This window comes from Carcharodon carcharias, chromosome 12, assembly GCF_017639515.1.
Source record: "Carcharodon carcharias isolate sCarCar2 chromosome 12, sCarCar2.pri, whole genome shotgun sequence".
NCBI classification, from domain to species: domain Eukaryota; kingdom Metazoa; phylum Chordata; class Chondrichthyes; order Lamniformes; family Lamnidae; genus Carcharodon; species Carcharodon carcharias.
In genome coordinates, this window is record NC_054478.1 from 115,156,794 (window position 1) to 115,182,649 (window position 25,856).

Genomic DNA, 25,856 nt, shown 5'->3' on the forward strand with positions numbered 1-25,856 from the left:
TCACGCACTCATGCGATATTTTGGTTGGCGGGTGCACGCTGGAGTCGGCGGCGTGCTCGCCGACAGTTAAAAGGCCTCTTAAGACCATTAAAAAGTTAGTTAAAATAAATTTTTCGCTGCCTGTCCAACCCTTACAGTGGTGGACAGACGAAAAGGCCAAGTGGCCTTTGCACTTTTTTCAAAACCTCATCCATGGGTGCTCATGTGACAGAGGGGACATGTTTCATTACATATTTTTTTAAATCATGTTTTTCATATCTCTCCATCTCCCTGAGGCAGCTCTGTGCCTCATGGAGATTAAGAAGTGCACACTCGCACGCATGCGCACAGGTCATGCTTGCCCCGCTTGCACTCCCCCTGCTTGCACTCCTCCTGCTCACGCTCCCCCCGCCTGCACAGGCAGCGCTGAGCACAGCCACTTTTGCGTTTCACGCTGTGAGGGCCTTAATGGACCTTCTGGCCCCGACTGTGGTTGGCGGTTGGCTTCCTGATCACCCCCTGCTGACCCCACCTGACATGGGTGAAATTCTGCCCCATGTTACAAACTCAACTGATTATCTTAAATTGGTTGTTAATGTAGCTATTAGCACACTCAAGATTGGTTTGTACTCTGCCTATTACAAACAGCTGAAGGAACATGCTGTTTGATTTAATGAACCAGTCGTTGGGACATATATGCTGTGTATTTAGCATCGTACCAGCACTGAAATTCATACATGACAATGCTCAATTGTGTGGTAGGAATGTCTTTTTGGACTGACAACAGCATAATGTAATGGAAAATACCACTTGCATTGTTACTGGATTCTGGCAGTGTGAAATAGCTTCCTTAACCTGTTGTTCAAATGTTTTACCTTTCCAGGGTAATTCGAGGTAGACAGAGCACTTCTCAGGGCTGAAAGTGGCAGCTTTTGGCTCATTTGCACGATCTGATCAGGAAAATCAGGATAGCCTTTGTCCTGCAGGAGAGTTTTGACACCCTCTATTTCTACATTAAGCTTGCATGGTGAGCAATTTACAAAATGCTGATAAGCCAGTGTTAGAACAACGAAAGAACAAAGAAAAGTACAGCACAGGAACAGGCCCTTTGGCCCTCCAAGCCTGCACCGATCATATTGCCTGTCAACTAAAAGATAGCGTGTGGAGTGAGATATATGTACATTGACCAGTGAAGTTAGGTTTGTGATAGACAGTAGTGGGGAACCTTTCAGTGATTTCCCAACTAGCACATTGAGGAAAGTGAGCACATAAAAACATTACTGCACCTAAGAATGCATCCTGAAAAAGTTTTTAAAAATCCAACCCTTCATCTGTCTCAACATACAGGTCATGTCAACCCACCTAGAAGCTCTGGTTTATTGAGTTGGTTAATGAGACAGGTTTTGGGGGAATATTCTGTTTTGATTGATAGTTCTACGGCCAAAGTCTTCCTAAAATTGGATATGACTAACTACTGTTAATTTATACAAATTGGACAGTTTGTCTTTTCTTTCTTCCCCCTTGTGTTTTCCGCCCTCGTCCATTTGAGAGATTATTTCCCGGAGCCCCTGCCAAGTCTGGGGGCCCACAGACGGATGCTAGCTTGCGAAGCACTGCACCATCATTGTGATTCTCAAATTTTCTTTGTTAAAGGGCCCCTTTTCAAATGGGTTAGTTATCACTGACACACTGTTTAAATTATAAAATTAATTATGAACTTAAATCTACTGATACAGGATTTCTGAAATATTGAGTGGAAGAACATTTTTTTAATTCAATCTTGAGGTATGACTTGCTGCCACTGATACAGTAACAAGGTAGATTGTGATCAGAAATATTAAATTAATGCCCAGCCAGCGGTACAGGTATGAAAACAGAGTCTTGGGGTTTGGGGGGGTGGAGGGGGACTTCATCAATAATATTTCGTGAACATTGTCTGGAAAGAGTCCTGGGGTATAGGCTGCCACAACTCATTCCTCGTTCCTTGAAAGAAGCAGCAGTAATAGTGGAGGCTTATATGCGATCCAGCCGCTGATCCTTGCTCATGCGCCCAGGAACATGTGACGGTTCTGAGAGGGAGGAAAATTTTGCGAATTTTTGCTATTTTAATGAAATTGAAGTTGCAAAAAGCAGCGGCAGAACCTTCCGCCTGAACAATCTGGTCACTTCTCTCAGCATCTTGCTAGCCACAATCACAGCTCCTCTCCTTCTCATAACCTCACACCCCGTCCCTGGCTGCTGATCACACTCTGATCCGGCTCCAAGTACCAGCTGCCAGTAATTGGTCCCATTCCACAGTTTGGTTACAAAAAATCTGAGATTTGGAAGTCCCAGTGCGAAGTCATGATTAGGGCTCAGAAATCGCGTCGCTCGCGCTGAATTTACAAGAGTTGGCGCAACAGGCTGCTGTTTCTATGTGCCATTTGCACAATAATTAATGAGAGGGTGTTACTGATCAATCATGTAAGTGAAAGGAACAGAATGTGAATGTTAATAAGTGAGGCCAGCAAGTGAAAGCATGTCAGCAACATTAGATACTGCTGAGTGATGACAAAGTGGGCAAATGAGGGACTGAATATGAGTGAAAGTGAGAGCTTGCATTCTACTATAATGACAATAAACCTCTTCAGGTGAAGATTTCTTTTGCCGCTGAATCATCTCTGATGACTTTGGATGCACATAATAATTGTTATAGATCTGCTTAAGTGTGGAATTTAATCAATAAAAATGTTGGTAGTCATTCCATTGCACATAATGACTGTATCTGAACAAAATATCCAATCACCCTTGTATATTCATTTGACTATTTTATTTATGCCACTTATTAAACAGCAGTTGATAATTTCACTCAGACAGGTTACAAGAATGTATGCCATGGAAAATAGAAGCATCACAACAGAGAACGGATTTTTGAATTTGAAATTAAAGCGTAGTATCGGACGGAGGAGGGGTAACTTTATTCTGCATTCAGTTTATATTCAATCCTGGAGCACTTCATGGAGCAAAGGGTTTTAGTTATGAATAAATTCTGTAAGGTTCTGTCCTGGGATAACTATTGCTCATCATTTCATTAATAAGTCAGAGGAACCATTCTTAAATTCAAGGATGGTACAAGCATGTGCACAGGGCTAAGTAATTCATATATATAAATAGGTTTAAATAAATTAGATGATTGGGCCAGTATGTGGCATGTATCATAGTTAGGAACTTCCATATCATGTCATGGTTAACAGGATGGAGAAAGAATCCTAGGATAATAGTTACTCACTTGTTAAAGGTGCACAAATTGTATCAACTGGCTGTAGGAAAAATGAATAAAATATCATTTGTATCGATAGAGAATCAAGTACAAAATTAGTTATATATTTAGCCTATATAAAGGTTCTGGTATGACAACATTTGTAGCATTGTACAGTTTTGCTTCCTGATGAAAATTATTGGGACACGCAGAGCATGCAGTTCTTGGGGGCGGACTTTCTGTCCCTGGGGTACTAAATTCCAGAGAAGGCATGACACTGGCCACAATTTCGTTGGGCCTCCCCAACAGAAGTGATGGAGGTCTCCTGTCCATTCTTTAAATAGTGGGCGAAACCCCCATCCAGTTCTTGGTGCCTCCAGGTAGCCAAATCCTTTAAACTCCATGAATGGATTCACCAACTCACTAACAAACTTCCAAAATCAAACCACAGCTCTTCCACAATCTTTGCCAGGGAGAAGTAAATGAAAAGCACCTCACCTGAAAGTTGGAGGACTGGCCCTTCAAACAGTCCCTCATGCAGCTGAACTAATTTTCAGTTGAGAATGATTAACATGTGCCTTCCCTGGACTGGCACAGAGGAAGTTTCAGAAACAGCTGATTGATGTCATGATCCAACCACACCTAATTCTTCGCATGGATAACCAGGACTCATTTTCTCTGGACAGGCTGTCCGAGAACACCAGTTCAGACTCTGTTTCCCCACATACCCTCACCGCCATTTCCACTTTACCAATGAGCCACCCCATCACAGCATCACCTTGGCCAAGAACTTACAATAAAAACCATCATCCTTTCTATTACATCGTTATCCAAAAACACAAGCTAACATCCTTCCCAGCATGGACCATGCCTGAAGCAGCGTGAAGCATTGCGGCACTATAGATCCCAATTTCACAACCTATAATTAAGGGCAGTGTGACTGAATGCCTTGAAACATTTAGCTAATTGGAGAAAGCCAAAATAAATTTGTATAAGGTAACTCATGCCTGATCAAGCGATTCAAATATTTTGATGAGGTGACTAGTAGATAGGGGAATAGCTATGAATGTTATGACTTCCAGAAGGCATATGATACAGCCCCTCATAAAAGACAGTTAATTAAAGCTGAACTTCATGGAATGACCAACAAATAGAGAAGAGCTGCAGGAGGGAAAGCTGTGCAAAGAGAGAGGAAGAGGGCTTTACATAGGAGGTCCTACCTGCCACAGGTTTTTAGAGAAGACTTCTATCTCTACTTCGCCCAGGAGCATTGTCTGATGTGACTTAGATTCAACATGAAGGTGTCACAGAACTTTCATTTCCTTTAAGACAACCTGCAGGCTCAGATAAGGGCAAAGATGCCACTGCCAGCGGTGTAAAGACCACTTCAACATTAAACTTCTATGTAACTGAACCATTCCAAGCGGTATCAGATGACATTGCAGACATCTCCCAGTATATTGTCCATCACTGCATCAGGAAAGTGCTGAAGGCCCTAAGCAGAGAGAAAATGTATGAAAGGGCACGTAGATTGCCAGGATGGCGGTAGTTCAAATGTTGCAGGAGATATTGACTGCACAGATGTAGCTCTACAGGCCCCACGTCACAGGGAGAGGTACATAAATCACAAGGGCTACCGTTCCATCATGGTGCAGTTGATGAGTGACCATGCACAAACCATTGAATCAGTGACTGCCCACTATGCTGGCAGCAGCCACAATGCCTTCATCCTGAAGCAGTCTGCTATTCTCCCAGTCTTCAGATCTTCAAGAAGCAGAGGCTGGCTGCCTGATGATCCCTCTCCGCTATCTGACCATGCAAGAATGAAAGCCATGTGGTCTGCAAAAACATCATGGAGTGGCTATCGGTATTCTTAAGCAACTATTCACTTTGGAGGAGCCCAACAATAATAGCTGGAGCATGTCCCCAAGCTCGTGGTGGTTAGCTGTGTCCTCCACAACCTGACCATCATGAGGGCATAGCCAGGTATTCAGAGGCCACCTTAGAAGGAAGAGGAAAAGGAAGGGGTAAAAGATGAGGCAGGCAGGATAACCAGGACTCATTTTCTCTGGACAGGCTGGTCCAGAACACCAGTTCAAACTCTGTTTCCCTTAGGGAAACATCCCTTCACCACCATAATTCCACAATTCCCCACTTAACTGTCCATATGAGCCACCCCATCACAACATCACTTTGGCCAAGAACTTGCAATAAAAACCATCACCATTTCCATTATATTGGTTTCCAAAAACACACTGAGTTATACAAACAAAAGTGAATTTTTCATCCTTGTGCATTCCCAAAATGCCCGTCCTCTTGCTTACATACAGTGACTGCAGCTACCCCAGTGACTGCAGCATGGCTGGTGGAAACTTGCTGACTTGTAGATGGCCTTGCAGTGTGATCTCAAGCAGCTCTGGGCCTAAAAGGCCGAGCTTTGGACTGCACCATTTTGAAATGGGTGGCATTAATCGGGGCTTGTTCGATGAGGTAATAGCAAGGGCACTGGCAGAGTGGCAGCAGTGTCATACTATAATGGCAAGAGAGTGCAGTAGCTTGAGCCACTGCCACTCCCATGTTGTATCTAATCCTAGTAATCTGTTGCAGTGCATATTCTTGGATTGCCACCATCTGCATGCCCATTTAAGCACTGAGATCCGCAGTCATGATGGCAGCCTTCTGAGCTTGCATGGCAACAAGTATGGATCTCATGACTTCCATTTGGGGTTCCACTGCAACTGTTGGGTGGCTTCTGAAGGTGCTTCAGTGGAAGTTGAGTCAATGACCACGAGACACTGCATCATGGCTGATTTAGTGCTGTTTTAGAGTTGGTCACCATTTCAGGGTTGGCAATGTCCTCTGCCATTTTTGAACCAAATTCTTCTATGCTTCTTGACAGTGCATGGAGGCTCATTATGCATATTCATCAGCATTTTCCTTTATGCTGCCCCATCCTGAGTTTTTTGCTTTCTGATACCCAAAAATCAGGAAGGAGAAAGTTGGAGTGAAAGAAGCAGGGCGTGGATATGTTCAGCTAACTGGTCTATAATTTCCTGATATCCCTCTATCACCTTTCTTAAATAACAGAGTGACATGCACAATTTTCCAATCTCAAGAAACAGAACTGATTACTGATTGATTGAAAACCATGTCTTATTTTTCCTTACAATGGCCAGGAATAATGATGGCATTGTATCATTGTATCACCAACCATCACCCAATTAAGATCATTACCTCATGTAGACCAGGAATGAACCTGGGATATTCTTTATAGCTCAGTTACTCAGTGGGCAGTACATTTAGCAACTGAGCTGCTGAGGGATTTGCACATGCCACCTAATGTGTCACAAAAGTAGTATTATAAAGTAGTAATATGCAAAGCATTGCTGTATCAAAACATCATAATTGTAAAAGGCATTAGATTTGATGCAATATGGTAGAATGCACATGCAAATATTTCAATACAAGGGATATCTATTACTCAAAGGATCAATTGTACATAAGTCTGCATAAAATAAACATATAACACATAAGCCATTTTGTATTATGTATCATTCAACAAGCTGATTGCTTTTTGAAATGTAGATTTTTATTCCGATTCTGGGAAACACAAGCTTTTTTAATGCTGCAGCACATAGGTCATGTTGATGGCTTTTCTCTTTAAGGTCGCATAGACATGACTGGTTTCTGTTTAGCAAGCAAACAAACAAATAAAGTGTGAACAATTAGGGAGAACAGTAATGAGTGCAAATAACAGGACAGCAGTTGCTCTATCCCTATGATTTCAGGTGATACAATTCTAACCTTATACCAACCCATTTATCAGGCTAACATTTTAAGGACTAGACTTATGGCTGAAATTTTGTCCCAGCTAGAGGAAGTGAGTTATCTTTCCATAATCTGCACGTGGACCTGCAGGAACTGTGTGCATGACCTCGGGATGGAATAACAACACTAGATAGGCATAATTTTAAAATACTTGTTTTCTGTAGCTGGAACAGAGATGTGAAATATTACCAATTGGCGAAGGGTGCAGATCTGACCCTAAGACCCATTAGTGCTTTCTTGAATTATCATGGCAAATAGCAAATATATCAAAGAGCTCTGTCCATTGTTAAACAATGTAAGGGTCTTTTTAAAAGCTAATTTTTTTTAAAGTGTTCCTCAAATATTAAATCTGTCAATTGGTAAATTTTCACCAAAAACATGCCCACGTACATTAATTTTTTCTATAGCTGTACTCTATACTACTCAAAAACAGCTTTATTTTTAAAGTTACTTTTTTAAGTTAAGGCTTTATGTTTTCTAATTTGAGAAGCAAACTCTCTCAATGTGCAGAATTAGATTCCCTCCACCCAACACATATAGTTGGATTAATTTCCTTTTCTTCCCACAAATGTGCACAGGCAGACTGACATCTCCTATCATTGGCTCCATCTGACACCCCTGCAGGGGTTCCATTTTCCAAACCTGCTGCCAAGTCAGCATCCAGGAAAGTAGAGGCACAGGTCAGTGAGTAAATGAAGAACAGCAACAACTGAATTATGTTTGGCATTGCTCCCAATGGTTCAGAAGTAGAAAACAGTGATTCCAATTACACACAACTACATAGTCTAACTGCACCTCATCTTCTGACTAGGCACTTTACAGCCTTCCAGACTGATTATTGAGTTCAACAACTTTAAATCATGAACTCTCTCCTCCATCCCCACCCCCTTTCTGATCCCCCTTTTTTCCAATAATTTATATAGATTTTTCTTTTCCCACCTATTTCCATTATTTTTAAATGTATTTCCATCCATTGTTTTATCTCTACCTTTTAGCCTATTTCGATCCCTTCCCCCAACCCCACCCCCACTAGGGCTATCTGTACCTTGCTCATCCTGCTTTCTATACCTTTAATGTCACTTATTAGCACATTTCTTAGCTAATATCACCAATGTCAACACCTTTGTCCTTTTGTCTATGACATCTTTTGGCAATCTCCACCTATCACTGACCCTCTATCCAGCTCTACTTGTCCCACCCCACCTTAAACCAGCTTATATTTCACCTCTCTTCTAATTTTCCTTAGTTCTGTTGAAGAGTCATACGGACTCGAAACGTTAACTGTTTCCTCTCCACAGATGCTGTCAGACCTGCTGAGTTTTTCCAGGTATTTTCATTTTTGTTTTGGATTTCCAGCATCTGCAGTTTTTTGTGTTTATCTTCGTCTAACTGAGCAGCTGGGCAGCCTGACAGTTAGCCTAAATACCAGCCCAAGGAATCACTGCTCCACTGTCACAGAAAGTGATTACTCTAGACCAGCGAATGTTTCCTAACTTTGTCAAAAAATACATTCCCAAATATGATCATTTTGATCTCAAAAATGGTGTACCATATATTTCAACTGTACAACAAAATATAATTTTTGAGGGAGCTGAATAGGCTATGGATTGAGGCCTGGAATCATACAGTTCTACAGTCTGCTGAGAGCTACAGGCAAATGGGGAGCAAGCCACAAAAGGCTCCAGGCTATATTCTAAGTAGTATTGTACTTCTTTGTACCATGACTTTCACAAAAGAGTCTCAGCATACCCCAAAAACACGGTCCAATCTTCTGCTTTTGTTACTTGGATTCCGTTGGGTGAGTGATCCTTTGCTCTGTAAATTTCGATCAGCTGTAGAAAAAGAATACTAATTACTAAAATAGTTTAAAAACCAGGAAAGACCATGTAGGCTGAGACTCCTCTTTATCAAAGAGAAATCTTTGATTAAAACAGATCACTAAATTAGAGGTTTGATGAGGTAGATTCAGAGCAGGTGTTTTCACTTATGGCAGAGTCCAAAACAGGGGTCATCAATATAAGATAGTCACTAATAAATCTAATAAGTAGTTCGGGAAAAACTTCTTTACCAGGGTGTGGTGAAAGTTTGGAACCTGCTGAACTATAGGGAGTAGTAAAGGCAAATAACATAAATGCTTTAAAGGAACAGGTGGATAGGTACATAATGAAGAAAGGAATACAAAGATATACTGATAAGATCACATCAAGCAGAGATGAATAAGACTTACATGGAGCATAACACCAGCACAGACCTATTGGGTTGACTGGCTTTTTCATGCCATAAATTCTTTGTATATTAATAATCCATAGATGTTTATTGTAGCTTTAATACATTTTTTCCCCTCGGCCTTTAAAAGGAATCTAAATGACATCACTGACTGAAAAAATGGCAATCGTGATGTTGAATTTTTTCTTACAGGGTATGTGGACCCCTCTATCTTTCACCTTATTTTCTCCTTCCCCATTTTTTCAATTTCCCTCAGATGGCTATCTGCCTGGTTCTTCACGTGTTCTCTTCCCTTGCTAATTTTCACAACTCTAAACCAGGTATTAAAAGATTAATTTAAATTAATGCATTTAAAAAGAAAACAAATTTTGTACATAAATTAAACCCAAGACCTTCTGATCTGTGTCATTCAGAAGCACAGTAATTATTGCATTTACATATTAAGTCATTGAGAAGTCATGACTTGAACCAGAGGAGTGAGATAGTGAGAATCCCAGAACAACCTGACACCTTCCTCAGAGCATTATGAATTGAAGAAAAACTCCCGTCATTCTGAAGTTTTTCTTTCTCAATCAATCAAAGGTTACTTTGGATTTAATACTGATTTTCAGACAAACCGTTCTGTAGAACTGTGCTGTTTTTGTTGAAATTTTCACATCTCTTCTCCCAAAGAATCTAACACGTTGAGATTATGGTTCTACGGAGGCTAGAAGTCTCCTAGTCCCAAGTGTAGATTCAGACTATTGATGAACTAACCAAGGTGGCATTACTGTGCAGCATGTTCACTGAATGGTGATTACGTGCAGGAACCTCAGAAGAATTTCCTCTCTATTGTAATGTGTAACATCTAAACGTTGCACTGGAAACCTTGATAAGGCTTCTTTGACTAAACGGTAACTTCAACCAAGACAAGTGCAGCATCTCAAAGTTCCTCTCCAAGTCACACATTATCCTGACTTGGACACAGATTGCTGTTCCTTCATTGTCACTGGATCAAAGATTTTTTAAAATTCTTTCATGGGATGTGGGCATTGCTGGCCTCTCTCTAATTGTCCTTGAGAAGATGACGGTGAGCTGCTTTCTTGAACCACTGCAGTCAGCTTGGTGTAGGTGCACCCACTGTGCTATTAGGGTGAGAAATCCAGGATTTTGACCCAGTGACAGTGAAAGAATGGCAATTTAGTTCCAAGTCTGGTTTGCAGGGGAATTTTCAGGTTTTCCCAAGCGTGCCGTCCTTGTCCATCTAGGTCGTAGAGGTCACAGGCTTGGAAGGTGCTGTCGAAGGTAGCTTGGCAAGTTGCTGCAGTGCAATGTGTATATAGAAAGATGGAAACATACCTAGGAGCAGGAGCAGGCAATTCGGCCCCTTGAGCTATTCGATAAGATCTGGTTGTGGTCCGAACTCCACCAGCGTGTACCTCCATATGGTACACACTGCTGAAACTGTGCGCCAGTGGTAGTGGGGGTGAATGTTTAGGTTGGTGGATGGGGTGGGCTGCTTTGTTCTGGATGGTGTCGAGCTTCTTCAGTGTTGTGGCAAGTGGAGAGTATTTCATCACACTCCTAACTTGTGTCTTGTAGATGGTGAAAAGGCTTTGAGGAGTCAGGAGATGAGTTACTTGCCACAGAATTCCCAGTCTCTGACCTGCTCGTATAGTTACAGTATTTTTATGGCTGGTCCAGTTAAGTTTCTGGTCAATGGTAACTCCCAGGATGTTGATGGTGGGGGGTTCAGTGATGGTAATGCTGGTGAATATCAAGTTAGACTCTCTCTTCTGGAGATGGCCATTGCTTGGCAAGTAAAAGAAAATTCCTCACCATTTATCAGTCAAAGCTTGAATGTTGTCCAGGTCTTGCTGCATTTGGATGCAGACTGCTTGAGTATCTGAGGAATTGTGAATGCTACTTAACACTGTGCAATCATTAGCAGACATTCCCATTTCTTATGATGGAGGAAACATCTTGGACGAAGCAGCTGAAGATGATTGGGCCTAGGACACTTACCCTGCAGTGATGTCTTGGATTAGCCTCAAACAACCACAACCATCTTCCTTTGTGCTAAGTCTGATTCAAACCATTGGGGAGTTTTCCCCTGATTCCGATTGCCTTCATAGGAACATTGAAAATAGGAGCTGGAGTAGGTCATTCAGCCCTTTGAGCCTGGACTGCCATTCAATATGATCATGGCTGATTCTCTAACACAATGCCGTACTTACGCACTCTCCCCATACTGCTTGATGCCTTTAGAGTCCAAAAATCTATTTATTTCCTTCTTGAATATATTCAGTGACTTGGCCTCCACAGCTTTCTGTGATAGAGAATTCCACAGGTTCACCACCCTCTGAATGAAGAGGTTTCTCCTCATCTCAGTCCTAAATGGTCTATCCCGTATCTTAAGATTGTGACCCTTGTTCTAGGCCTCCCAGTCATCTCTGCATCCAGTTTGTCCATCCCTGTCAGAATTGTATATGTTTCAATGAGAGCCCCTCTCATTCTTCTAACCTCCAGTGAATACAGGCCTAGTTGACCCAATCTCTCCTCATACGACAGTCCCGCCATCCTAGGAACCATTCTGGTGAACCTTTGCTGCACTCCCTCTATGGCAAGTATATCCTCTAAGGTAGAGACCAAAACTGCACACAATATTCCAGGTGTGGTCTCACCAAGGCCTTGTACAGCTGCAGTAAGGCATCCTTGCTCCTGTACTCAAGTCCTCTCGCAATGAAATGACGGCCAACATACTATCTACCTTCCTAACTGCTTGCTGCACCTGCACGCTTGCTTTCAGTGACTGATGTACAAAGACACCCAGGTCCCTTTGTACATCAACATTTCTCAGTCCATCACCATTTAAATAATACTCTGCCATTCCGTTTTATCTACTGAAGTGGATAACTTCCACGTAATACCGCATCTGCCATGTATTTGCCCGTTCACCCAAATTCACCTAAATCACCTTGAAGCCTCTTAACACCCTCCTCATTGTTCACATTCCCACCAAGTTTCATGTCGTCAGCAAACTTGGAAATATTACATTTAGTTCCCTCATCCAAATCATTGATATATTGTGAATAGCTGGGGCCCAAACACTGATCCCTGCGGTATCCCACTACTCACCACCTGCCACTCCAAAAAAGACCCCATTTATTCCTAATCTCTATTTCCTGTCTGCTAACCAATTCTCAGACCATGCCAAGACATTACCCCCAATCCCATGTGCTTTAATTTTACAGTCCTCTTTTATGTTCCTTGCAAATTTACTCTCATATTCTATTTTTCCCCTCGTATTCAATCTCTTGGTCCTTCTTTGCTGAATTCTAAACTGCTCCCAATCCTCTGGCTTGTTACTTTTTCTAGCAACTTTATATGACTTCTCTTTGGATCTAATACTATCCTTAATTTCTTTTGTTAGACATGGTTGGGCCACCTTTCTGTTGTATTTTTGCACCAGAAAGGAATGTGTAACTGTTGCAATGCATACATTTGTTCCTTAAATATTAGCCATTGTCTATCCACTTTTTATTGAAGTTGGAGAGGGAAATGGACCCAGGGGACTCCTGCACTACCTGTCCAGTGCATATACTATGTCTGGTGGTCATCCATTGCCTTTCTGCCTGTGCATTCTTTACCTGCAGTGTGATCACCTCACTGTACATGCTATCCATGAAGATCTCATCCTTGTGGATGCTCTACAGTCACTCCAGGCGCAGCTTCAAAATTTTTGAGTAGCTGCAGCTGGAGGCACTTCCTGTGCACATGGTCACCCTGGACACTGCAAGTGACTTCCCACATTGCACAGGAGGAGCATTCCACTTGGCCGAGCTGCCCTGCCATGACTTACCCTTAAATTACACCCATTACTTTTACTTCCTCAAGTTCAGAGAATATTAAGGACAGAAGAAATTCTTACCAGGTCCTATTTACCAAGGCTCTTCTTACTGAGTAAAAGTAGAAAATGAAAGGATCACCTCCTTGCCTCTTCAGTGACTTCCTCTCTCATCAAACTCCAACTGAAGCACTCTAACACAGCCCAAAGCAGCACTCTAATGCAGCCCAAAGCAGCACTATAGATGGCTTGCTTTCATGCTCTCTGAATCTAGCTTCTGAAAACCTGTCTAAACCAGTTAACTAAGTTACCAGCTGCAGCTGAAAGCAGAGCCTGTATAACCCCTGTTTTAAAGCTGGACTAAAACTCACCTTCTCCCAACCCAAAGAGTAACTTTTAGTTAGTTGCTAAATTAAAAAAAGATTAGGCTTTACATAGAAATTAACCCTTAAAAGTTCCTTTCTCACCAAACTCCAATTGAAGCACTCTAATGCAACCCAAAGCAGCACTCTAGTGCAGACTTCAATTTTGCTCGTGCTCCATGATGCCATACTTGAGTCAAAAGCTGATTTGATATCAAGGGCACACACACATTCACACTCATGAGCATACAGGGAAGAAAGACAGGGAAAGAAAAGGAAAGTTACAAATTGCAAGTTACCAAAAAAATCAAAAGGAATGGGCATTAATTCGTGGGAATAGAGTCCAGTAAGTTAATGTCCAACGAAAATACTTTCAGTTGGCTTTGTCTGGCAGAATTCCTGAGGCAGAATTTTACATTCAGCATGTGGGCCTGACAGGCCTGAACGTAAAATGACACGTGACGACGTCAGGTGTGCGTCCCGACGTCATTCGTTTGGCTGATAATTGAAAGGCCTATTAAGGCCATCAACTAGGAATTCAGTCGCATTTTACGGCGAAAAGGCTAAGCGGCCTTTACGTTTTTTAGGATACCTAATTTCTCGAGTGGGATGAGGTTTCCTAAAGCGAATACTAATTATATAAAACCGTTATGTTCAAAATAAAAACATATCCTATATCAAGTGACATTGCCACATGAGGGGACATGTTTCATTAAATTTTTCATGTCTTTATTTTTTTTTAAAAGCGTTTCAATCTCCCTGAGGCAGCAACATGTGCAAACTGCACACCAGGCCTGGCTCTCCCTCCGCATCCCCCCGCCCCCCCCGCACAGGTACAGCGCTACCACTCATGATCCACACAGGGCAGGCCTCAATTGGCACGTCTGTGTGAAATCATGGTGCGGAGCTGATCACGGGCGGGGGCTGGCTCCATGATTGCCCCCACCCACTCCCGCTGAGCCCGCCCAACGACTGGAAAATCTTGGCCCTGGTCTTTTTCCTAGGAGCTTGGTTGGAGATTGAGGCAGTTGAAGATGCAGCAAAGTATTCTTCTTTCTGGGAATCATTTCACTTTGTAGGCAAAATACAGAATTTTTTCTGGTGTTCAGTATTTGAGAGAGGCAGAGGTTAGAGGCAGGCTGCTAGCCTGGAGCCCTGTTTCATCATTTGGGGTTAAACAGCAACTGAAGACAGAATCCAAAAGCTGTATAATTAATTCAGACAACTCAAGTCTCGATCATGTGGCAGGGAGCCATTCAGCTAACGATGTACTTTGAGACCCTCATTAAAACCCAACCCATTGTATTTTGAGCATGTCACTGTGGAACTATTAACACAATGTTGGATATGAGGAGTCACCATAACTCTTCCTTTGTCCAGATCTGGCTGGTGCCAGATGTCTTGTCTACTAGTCCTTTGTGTTGGCTTGGCTGGAATGTTCACACAATACTAGGGGTGTCACATTCTAGGAGGATGATGAGTTAGCCTTTCCCATTGGAACTGCTCAGAATCTTCCAGAACTACCATCATACGATCAGCTGCAGTCATTTTATCAGTCCAGCAATATTGTCCATTTTTAAAAACAGAATTTAAACAAGAGAGTATAGAAGGGAAACAAATTTTAAAGTTTTTTTTCACACCTTCTCGGCGTAACACTTTGCTGGTGATTGAGAGGAAGCTGATGTGTTGGCAATAGGCCAGATTGGACTTGTCCTGCTTTTTGTGGACAGGACATACTTGGGCAATTTTCCACATCATCAGGATGCCAATGTTGTAGTTTTTCAGGAGTAGCTTGACTTGGGGCACAGCTGGTTTTGGAGCACACGTCTTTAGCACTACTGTCAGAATGTTGACAGGGCCCATGGCCTTTTTAGTATCCAGCACCTGCAGCCATTTTATGAGACCACATGGAATGATTCGAATTAACTGAAGACGGGCATATGTGATGGTGGGAACCTCAGGAGGACGCTGAGATGGATCATCCACTCGGCACTTTGGGCTGAAGATGGTTGCAGATGCTACAGGCCTTGTCTTTTACATGATGTGCTGGCCTCTCCTATCATTGAGAATGGGAAATTTGTGCAGCCTCTTCCTTCAATTAGTAATTTAATTACCCACTACCATTCACAATTGGATGTGGCAGGACTGCAGAGTTTTGAACGGATCTGTTGGAGGATTGCTTAGCTTTGACTGTTGCATGCTGCTTTTACTGTTTAGCATGAATATAGTCCTTTGTTGTAGCTTCACCAGGTTGACACCTCATTTTTAGGTGTGCCTGGTACTGCTCTTGGCGTGCTTTTCTGTACTTCTCATTGAACCAGGGTTGCCCCCTGACTTAATTGTAAGGGTTAGGGATATGCTAGGCCATGAGGTTAGAGATTGTTGTTGGATATAATTCTTCTGCTGCTGTTGGCCCACTGTGTCTCATGGATGCACAGTTTTGAACTGCTAGATCTGTGCTGCCATTTAGCATGCTGGTAGTGCCATACAACATGATGGATGGTACCCTCAGTGTGAAGATAGGACTTGTCTCACAAGGACTGTGCATGGTCATACTGTCATGGGCAGATGCACCTGCGATGGTTGATTGGTGAACGTAAGATCAGTAGATTTTTCTCTCTTGTTGGTTCCTCATCATCTGCTATCGGCCCAGTCTGGAAGATATATCCTTCAGGACTCAGCCAGCTCAGTCAATAGTGGTGATATTGAACCACTCTTGGTTATGGGCATAAGTCCCCCACCCAGAGTAAATTCTGTGCTCTTGCTACTCTTTGTTTTTCTTACTGATTCATCAGCTGAGAAAAGGTGGTCGGGGGGGGCAGGGTGTGTGTGTGTGTGTGTTGTGGGGGGGGGGTGGGGATGGGGCACAGTGGTAGATGGTAATGAGTAGCATGCCATGAGACTACATGGGCTCTGAAATCAATGTTGAAGACTCCCAGGGCAATTCCCTTCCAACTATATTCCACAATGCCACCACCTCTGGTGGGTCTGCCAGGCTGGGGGGACAGGACAAAGCCAGGAATGGCGATGGAGCAGTCTGCAACATTACTACGTCGTTGGACTAGTCCGTAGGACAGCTCTCCCAACTTTAGCACAAGCCCCCAGGTGTTAGTGAGGAGAACTTTGCAGAACTGACTGGGCTAGGTGTGCCTTTGTCTTATTTGATGCAAAGATCAGTGCTGGGTGATCTGTCCGGTTTCATTCTTTTTTGACTTTTCTGTAGCATTTTGTACAACTGAGTAGCTTGTTAGACCACAGAGGGCAGTTGGGAGTCAACCACATTCCCGAGTCCACAGAGCCACAGAGTCCTGCAATCTCTACTTAGCAGCATTACAGACAATCATGGTTTAAAAGTGCTGCTCACCAATACCTTCTTGAGAACAACTAAGCTTAAGCAATAAATGCTAGTCTTGTTCATTATATCCATGAATGAATATATAGAAAAGTCCAGAGACCCAACAGCAGTACCCCTTACAACTGCTTCAGTTGAGACTAACTAACTCAGCACAGTCTGGGTATTGAACATCAGCTTATCAGGCTCAGTTTAATTAAACAGGGCAACAAAGCCACAGAAATCAGTGGGCACCACAGCTTCCTGTTAAACATGCTACGTGTGCTTATGGAAATTCTGTGAATCATGCAGACAAAATAAACACTTTGGGCGGGATTTTCCACACCCGCCCATTGCCGGGATCTTGCGGTCCTGCTGCAAGTCAATGGAATTCTGGCTGGGGCGCCGCCTCTCCCGTGGCGGGTCCCACCCATGACGGAGCTGGAAAATCCCAGCCTCTGTGTGGTAACAAGCAATGGGAAACAGCCTTAAAAATGTTTGTATCACATTTTGGCCACTGAATTCCACAAACATCAAGAGAAAGTCAATCAAAATTACAAATAAACCACGACTGGTCTGACAGCAACCTTCTCCAACCTCATTTAAAAGCATTATTGTATTTTGTCCACAAGAAAATCTAAAGATGCATTTAAATCCATCCTCATTGACTTTGATCATGTGAGCTTTTTCTTCCAAAAGGATTGACCATCTTAACACTAATATATTGATAATTTTTTTCAAATAATGTGCTGCTTCTCCACAGATAGTCAATGGTGATTGCTTCAGAAGGGGCCTGGACAAAGACATTCATTAGCCCTTCATTAAAGGGGAACAGAAGTACATGAAACAATTACTTTCATGATTAGCCTTGCTGTCTTTAATTAAATAATTATAAATACCCTTCAAAACTTTAGTGTTAGAAGCAAGTTCCTTCCGGAATCCTTTAACAAGTTAGCGTCAAGGTGATAATATCTAATTTAAGGATTTCTTGCAATGTGCTATGACACTGGCAATGAGGTGCCAATACTATCTTAATGCTTTAAAAATTGATCATTAGCATGTGTTTACTGCGCTAAACAGAAAATCCTCCCACTCCCTTAATTAGATACTGTCACCGTGGCTTCTCCAAATTAAATAGTCATCCTTGTGACTAATATCCAAATTAATTATATATGAGAGATATTTGAAAGCAAGTGCTTAGAACTTGTTTTTTTAAAGGCATTAAGACATCATTTATGGGGGAGATGGAGTGGGGCAGTGTTTGTTTCCTACATATTCCTTCCCCTTTAAGCCATATTGGCAACATAAATTTATGAAATGTAACTGTCAAAATAATATTGAGGTTAAATAGGCTGCAGCAAGACAATCTGGTGAGAGTTGCAACTGCTCGAGACATTGGGCAAAATTTTTAGCCCAGCGGGTGGTGCGCGCGCGTTGGTATGGTCGGCAGCACACCCACCAACAATTAAAATGCCTGTTAAGGCCATTAAACAATCAATTAACTTAAATTTTTCGCTGCTGTCCAACCTTACGAATGGCAGGCAGGTGAAAAGGCCAAACGGCCTTTGCATTTTTTTGGAAACCTTATCCATGGGCAGGAAGAGGTTTCCAAAAGCAAATAAGAATAAAATAGAAATTTTAAAATTTAATTAATAACATCTCCCTGCTCATGTGACAGAGTCACATGAGGGGACATGTTTCATTACATTTTTATTTTCTTTATTATTTCTATTTATCACTCCTCATCTCTCTGAGGCAGGCCCGCTTGCCCTTCTCCCCCCACCTTGCACAGGCAGTGCTGAGCGCTGCCTCTCGCATTTCATGCTGGGCGGGCCTTAACTGGCCTGCCTGCCAGGGTGAAATTGCTTCCGGCCCCAATCACGGTTGGAAGTCAGCTTCCCGACTGCCCCTGCCTGTCCCCACTGAGCCCACCTGACATGGGTGAAATTCTCCCATTGTTTCATTTAATGAAAGACTTTTAATGAAAGTAAGAAACACTTGCATTTAAATACCAAACATTGTAGGAGGCAAGGGAAACTGGAGAATAAGAAGATCCATTGTTTTGAAATGCTGGGAAAAAAAATGAGTTAATGTAGCAAACTCAGTGTGAGGATGGAGGGAAGGAAGAAGAACATGCAAGAGGGTTGAGAAGCACAAGAAATGAAAGGGGAAAGAAATTGGTTAAAGCTCAGGCACTGAAAGGGTGGGAGAGGGGAGAAAAGATTAAATAAAGCACTGGAGAGTCTGCTCATCATTGTGGGATGGAGGAAATTGAACAGGGGAAAGCAAGTAAGTTTGAGAAAGGAGGCTACAAATACCTCAGAACATCTTTTTGGGTCTTTGAAGAGAGGTCTCATAATATTACAATCTAAGAAGACCCAACCCATATTCAAATAAAATTTATCAATATTATTCAAAATATATTCAAATTATATTGCTACTATTTCTAACTGACTTTTTGATTCCTTATTTCCAGTTGGATTTGAACTTTTTCGGCGAGGACACTGCTGCACCATCATTGCCTGTAAAAAAAAGTCACATTCGTCAAATTGGTTGTAAAATGAATCATCATCCATACATAACACACAACTCAAAGGTTATTAATCACTTATCTGTGCAGAAATATAGCCGCCATGGGTAAATAATTCTCAAGGGTTAAGAGAATGTGAGATTGATAAACATGCCCAGTGTTTTCCAGAGGCACTCTATGCACCTGTGCATCAATAAGCAGATCTAGGCCCTCAGTAATTATTACTCTCAATTTATTATGAAGAATGTGCTAAGAGATTAGCAAATTCATTAGGGTGGGAATTCTTGCTGACACCTCAAGAAGAAAGGACCTAGGGGAGGGTGGGCAGGGGGATGGGGAGGGTGCTGCTGTGAAGTTGGAGATGGTGTCTGGCCAAATTTGGCCTTCAGTTTTAACATTTTGGCAGCTGATAAGCTGGATGAGCCCTATTGGAATAACAGGGAAGATAAAAAGTTAAGTTTTTAAAATTCCTGTGGTCCTTTCTTGCATGTGCTTTTGTAAAGACCACTGAATGACGGGTTCTTCTCAGGCATCCAGTCTCTTTGTGGGAAGCATGCCTCATTTCAATAAGAATAGAGCATTACTGACATTTACATAAATTCTGCATTCTCTGAAGTAAATATCTCCTGCACCCAAATAGTCAGGGAGGCATCAGCTATTGAGAATACAGGTATAACAAAAAGATACTCCAAATAAAGCAACTTTATACTTCAATTTGAACCCGACTTTGTTTTTATCTTGTTCCAGCCTCAGCTTTCTCCCCATATCTCCTCTCTTGAAGATGATTATTTGCCACTTTTTGGTGCCTTGCCCAAACTATCATTCTTTTCAATTTAAACTAGGGCAGTGAGTGCCACATGGATATTTGTCTGAAAGGTACCACAGCTGAGCCCAATGCTGTCCTCACAAAATATCCACTTTCTAGCAAAAATCATTGTCCAGTGATGAGGAACAGACACTCCAGCCGATTTATCCCCACCTTAGAACTGAGAACCAAGCTAATTGAAGTATTTCATCCACTACCTGTGGTCAGCTAATGTGGAACACAGCGGGGATCAAAACTGAAAGCTTCCTGATCTGTCGACTCAGCCCTGCAATGACAAGTTTACTGACCAGCTGAGCAAGCACTCTGAGACTTCTAATACATTTATTCTCCATGTAATTCTTCTCTGTAGCTGAACATCAGCCCAGTCTTCCTCTGCAGCAAATGTAGCATAGACATGCCAAAGTGGGACTCCTGAACCACACCAGGCGATGTTTAGCACAGAGTTGATGGCACAAACCGTTGTCTCATGAGACAGAAGGCTGCCAAAGAGCTGAACTTTTGAAGCTTATAGATTTTATCTTCAAAGTGGTGAAATGAAAAACAATTTATATACCTTTGAAGGACACCATCCACTTAATGTTTACTACCATGTTGTTCACCTAAATAACATAATGATTTTTACGATTGAAAGATAAATTTCATAGCAAGCTTGAAATGCCACCCTTGGAGCTTATAAAGATATATGTGGAAATTTGTCTGGCAATTCTAGTTTATAAAATTGGATAAAGTGAATCTAAAGTAGTGTAGAAACCAGACATTGAGCTTGGGTGCTTTAGCGGGCAGGTTGAGACTACAAAAGCTGCCAAATTCTGAGGCAAGAAACTGAATTATTTGTCATGGGATATCATGTTTCTTGACAAAACAATTTGTCAAGTTACTCATAAATGTTTATTTATAATAAAAGTACAAGGTAAACAAAGAAATGAGTGATGTTCAACAAATGCATTAGAGATGGAACAAAGAAAGGTCACTATTTCCAACAATCGATGATGAAGTCCTTCCTCGTGCCCACCCACCACCCACCTCCGCACCATCCACATTAAATCCTATAGGATGATGGGGATCTTGGATGGGAATTACCTTCTGACTTCTGTTGATGTTTCATCATCTTTGCCTCTCTCTTCCTCACATTTCCCTGAAGAATAGTTCCACTGTCTCCCATCCAGTATCTCTTCCAAGATACACTTTAAATGTTTCAAGTTTGATCTTAAGCAGGAGAGTGCATGCTATTTAACAGTAAAGATATCACAGAGCTGCAGCTTTTCCTCAGTTGATATCTGCATATATATATTTTGAAACTGGGCAGTGAGCAGGAAGTGGGTACCTAAGATCAGCTTAACTTAGTAAAACAGCGATTGAACCTTCACCTTATCTTTACGGCAATGTCTTCAGTAACTGAAGCATTAGGGAACTTGTCAGCATTTTCATATGTACATAAACAGATCATTCCAGTTCATGGATGAAGACTCTGTTACTCACTCTAATTTAGTCAGCATCAGTGATGATAATACATTGACATACACACACACACACACGCACACACACCTGTCCATCCTGCTTCCTTTTGGGCTTATCCTCAGTTGAAACATTCATCCCAGCAGCACTTAGTGCTGCAATCCGGTTTTCTATGTCAGAAACCTGCAGTACAAAACCGCACTGATATTTCAAATAGCTAATACATCAACTTTTCTTGTTTAGAGATACTTAGTGGGAGAAAAATTCATTCGCATAGTGTGGTTTGCAGACTACGTCACTTCTTCAGGGGCAGACTCTACGGGTCAAATATCCCGGTCTCCGGATCATTGGAGACTGGATATGACTGAGATGCGTGTCGGGAGCTTGTGGAAGTCCCGACGTGTGCACCTCTGTGGGAATTACCAGGAAGCTTCAACTGCCGACAAGCAAGATCCTGCTCCCCACGACCCTCCGTAAATGTCTCCAATTCTGAGTTATGGTTGGAGACTTTGAATAGTTCCACGTTACTTAACTGGGTAGTTACCCAGGAAATGATTGACAGAAAAGTCCTAGTCTAACTCCTGGATAACTATTGAACCAGCTCCCCAACCTTCCCGACTACCCTCCTGACTTCCCTTTAGACCCCCTGACTAGCCACCTGACTGCCTCGCCGGGTCACCCGACTACTCTCGAACCCACAACTACCTTCCCGACCACCCAACTGCCCTCTACCCAACTTGACTACCTTCCGACCTGACCTGATTACAGCCCTGACCTAACTACCCATTCAGCCGCCGACCCATTTACCCACCAACCCACCTTCTACCCACTTACCCACCTCAGCCACCTAGTCCTATCCATTTATCGACCTCATCCACTTACCCACCCTACCCCCTACCCATCTCACCCAGCAACCCATTCACTCACTCATCCATTCATTCATCCATTCACTAACATTCATTCGTTAACATTAAGACTGGACATTTAAACTTCCTGTCCATCAGCTGGTGCAGAAAAAAGGGAGCTTGTCTTCCAGGGGACATGCACTCTGCATTTCTGGGACAGTGGGTTCGGGAGACCCTGGTCAAAATGCGTAGCAGTATCAGGTCGAAGAAATTTCCAGACACAGCAGCAATCTAATAATGATTGCCGCTCTCAGGAGACTCGAGCCTACATTAATGAAGAATGCCACATGGGTCACACAAGTAGTGGATCACAGTGCTGTCTGGCCCCAGAGAACCAATGTAGTCTGCAAGTGGGACTTGACATTGTGCTAAGCGAAAGAATTTCCCGCCCTGTGTACCCTTTACTTTTTCTTTGTGCTGTATTCACCCCCAGCTCTATACATCATTCTTTGACCAACATGATGCACCGGCAAATGACTTGCAACTTGCAACCAATTTATGCTCTTAGCCTCCCTTGGTCAGTTGGTAGCTCTACTGTTGCTTTCATTGCCATTAGCCAAGCAGAGAACAAAACAATCATATATGACATTAAGTCCAATCAATAGATATCTGTTGATGACATATAATTGGGAATGTGCACAGCCAGAAGGCACAGTGAAAATGCATAGTCAGGGACAGAGCACATTATCCAGAGAGATAGAAAATATAAACTCTTTCTTTAATGGTCTCAGGAATGTTCTTAAAACAATCTTCTGAATGGACATTTCTGAGCCTTAGACAGCCACCGTACTGATTTTATGTTGACCATGAAAAACCAAAACATCCCTGATATCTTTTAAAATTTCCCCACTGAGTAGCTCTGCTGTACACATCGACAAAATCCTAGGTTTGATCCTTCAACTATACTGTTCATAGTTAGGGTGCCAGCAGGGCCACTATATTTATTCTCAGAAGAGCACATTAGATGGGTTTCTGCTTCTGATCATTATCCAATGGTTTTGCTGAAAGTACACAGTTGAGAACATGAGCAGATTCTGCTGTACTTGCCTATTAGGGCTCAGCAATGAGTGATGAGCATTTGGGCAAAATCCTGGAAGACACCTGGTACATATAGACCTGTAACTCAACAAGAAATCATTCCATCCTGATGAAAGGTCACACACCTGAAATGTTAAATTTTGTTTCTCTTTTCACAAAAGCTGCCAGAGCTGCTGACTATTTTCAGTACCATTTTCTGTTTTTATTTAAGAAATCATTGCATGCTGGTGAGAAAAAATTGTGGCTGTGAAAATTGGAGAGAAAAAGAAAAAAAATATAAAGCACAATAGGCAATGAAAACAGAAAATTCTGGACTTAACAGCGGCTGTGGAGAGAGAAAAACACAACTAACATTTCAGGTAGACAACCTATCATCAGACCTGGCTGTTCATCAACCTGAAATGATAACTTTGTTAACCAAAGTTCCTGACTAAGCCTGCGACAGCAGCAAGGGAGGTTGATGAAGTCAAAGCCATATGTGTGTTATTAGGATCAGAAAAACTGGCTCTGATTTGGCAGACATTGCGATGGAGAGAAGTGGACTGTGGAGAAAAGGCACTGGAGGAAAACAGAATGATTAACAGTGCCAAAGTTAGAGCAACTAGTGAAGAAGAAGAAAATTGACAGAAAAGCATTATTACAGTCAATCAAAATGTAATTTGTGACTTAGACCAGTGTGGATTTGGAGCTTGGTTGGGACAGAAGCCAGTTTGAAGGGAGTCAATTATGGAACGGAGGTTCAATTATGAGACAGCAATTTTGACAGCAGGATTTTGGATGTAGATGGAGAGAATGGAGGGAGGGAAGGATGATTTCTTGCAGATTAGAGTGATACACATTAGTCTTCAAAGAGAGAGACGGACAGTTTCTCATAGACGCATAGATGTTTACAGCACAGGAGGAGGCCATTCGGCCCATCATATCCATGCCGGTCCACAAAGATCTGACTGTATTAATCCCATTTCCAGTGTTTGGCCCTTGGCCCTGGAGGCTACGGCAATGCAAATGAATATCTAAATACTTCTTAAATGTTATGAGAGTTTCTGACTTAACCACCCTTTCAGGCAGTGAGTTCCAGACTCCCACTACTTCGGGGTGAAAACATTTCTCCTCAACTCCCCTCTTAGCCTCCTACCTCTTACCTTAAATCTATGCCCTCTGGTTATTGACCCCTCTACTAATGGAAAAAGTGCCTTACTATCCAGTCTATCTATACACCTCATAATCTTACACACTTCTATCAGGTCCCCTCTCAATCTTTGCTGTTACAAGGAAAACAACCCCAGCCTATCCAATCTTTCCTCATAGCTCAGACCCTCCAGCTCGGGCAGCATCCTGGTAAATCTCCTCTGCACCCTCTCCAGTGCAATTACATCCATTCTATAATGTGGTGACTAGAACTGCACGAAACTCACCTAACCAGCATTTTATACAGTTCCAGCATAACCTCCTTGCTCCTGTATATTCTATGCCTCAGCTAATAAAGGCAAGTATTCCATATGCCTTCTTAACCACCTTATCTACCTGCCCTGCTATCTTTAGGGATCTGTGGAAATGCACACCAAGGTCCCTCTGATCTTCAGTATTTTCCAGGGTCCTACTATCCATAGTGTAATCCCTTGCCTTGTTAGCCTTCCCCAAGTGCTTTACCTCACACTTTTCCAGGGTGAATTCCATTTGCCACTGCTCTGCCCACCTGATCAGTCCATTGACATCCTCCTGCAGTTTACGGCTATCCTCCTCACTATTTACCATCCTACCAATTTCTGTGTCATCCGTGATCTTCTTGATCATACCCCCTACACTTAAGTTCAAATCATTTACTTACACCACAAACAGCAAGGGCCCCAGCACCGAGCCCTATGGAACCCCACTGGAAACAGACTTCCAGTCACGGAAACATCCCTCTACCATCACCCTCTGCTTCCTGCCTCTCAGCCAATTTTGGATCCAATGTGCCACTTTGCCCTGGGTCACATGGGCTCTTACTTTCTTGACCAGTCTGCCTTATCAAAAGCCTTGCTAAAGTCCATGTAAACCACCCGAGCTGGAGGGTCTGAGCTATGAGGAAATGCCTGGTTACCACCTCAAAAAATTTGATCAAATTTGTCAAACAAATCCATGCTGACTATCCCTGATTAATCCGTGTCTCTCCAAGTACAGGTATATTCTGTCCATCAGAATTCTTTCTAGTAACTTCCTCGCTGAGATTAGACTGACTGGCTTGTAATTTCCTGGTCTATCCCTTCCTCCCTTTTTTAACAATGGGACAACGTTAGCTGTCCTCCAGTCCTCCGGCACCTCAGCTGTGG

General features: G+C 42.4%; 1 protein-coding gene across 8 annotated transcripts in view; it reads right to left on the minus strand.

Annotated features, from left to right (window-relative positions):
* Positions 1–2,773: 2,773 nt before the first annotated feature.
* Positions 2,774–25,856, minus strand: part of LOC121285236 (rab effector MyRIP-like) — a 209,050-nt gene continuing 185,967 nt past the window's right edge. For 7 of the 8 annotated variants that reach the window (XM_041201597.1, XM_041201602.1, XM_041201599.1 and 4 more), the window contains 4 exons: positions 21,692–21,784; positions 19,246–19,312; positions 8,795–8,877; positions 2,774–6,904 (listed from right to left, as the gene is read on the minus strand). In XM_041201597.1, the coding sequence (XP_041057531.1) occupies positions 6,878–6,904; positions 8,795–8,877; positions 19,246–19,312; positions 21,692–21,784 (270 nt within the window). In that variant the 3' untranslated portion in view covers positions 2,774–6,877. The remainder of the gene's footprint in view (positions 6,905–8,794; positions 8,878–19,245; positions 19,313–21,691; positions 21,785–25,856) is intronic. The other variant, XM_041201601.1, reaches the window with a different exon arrangement.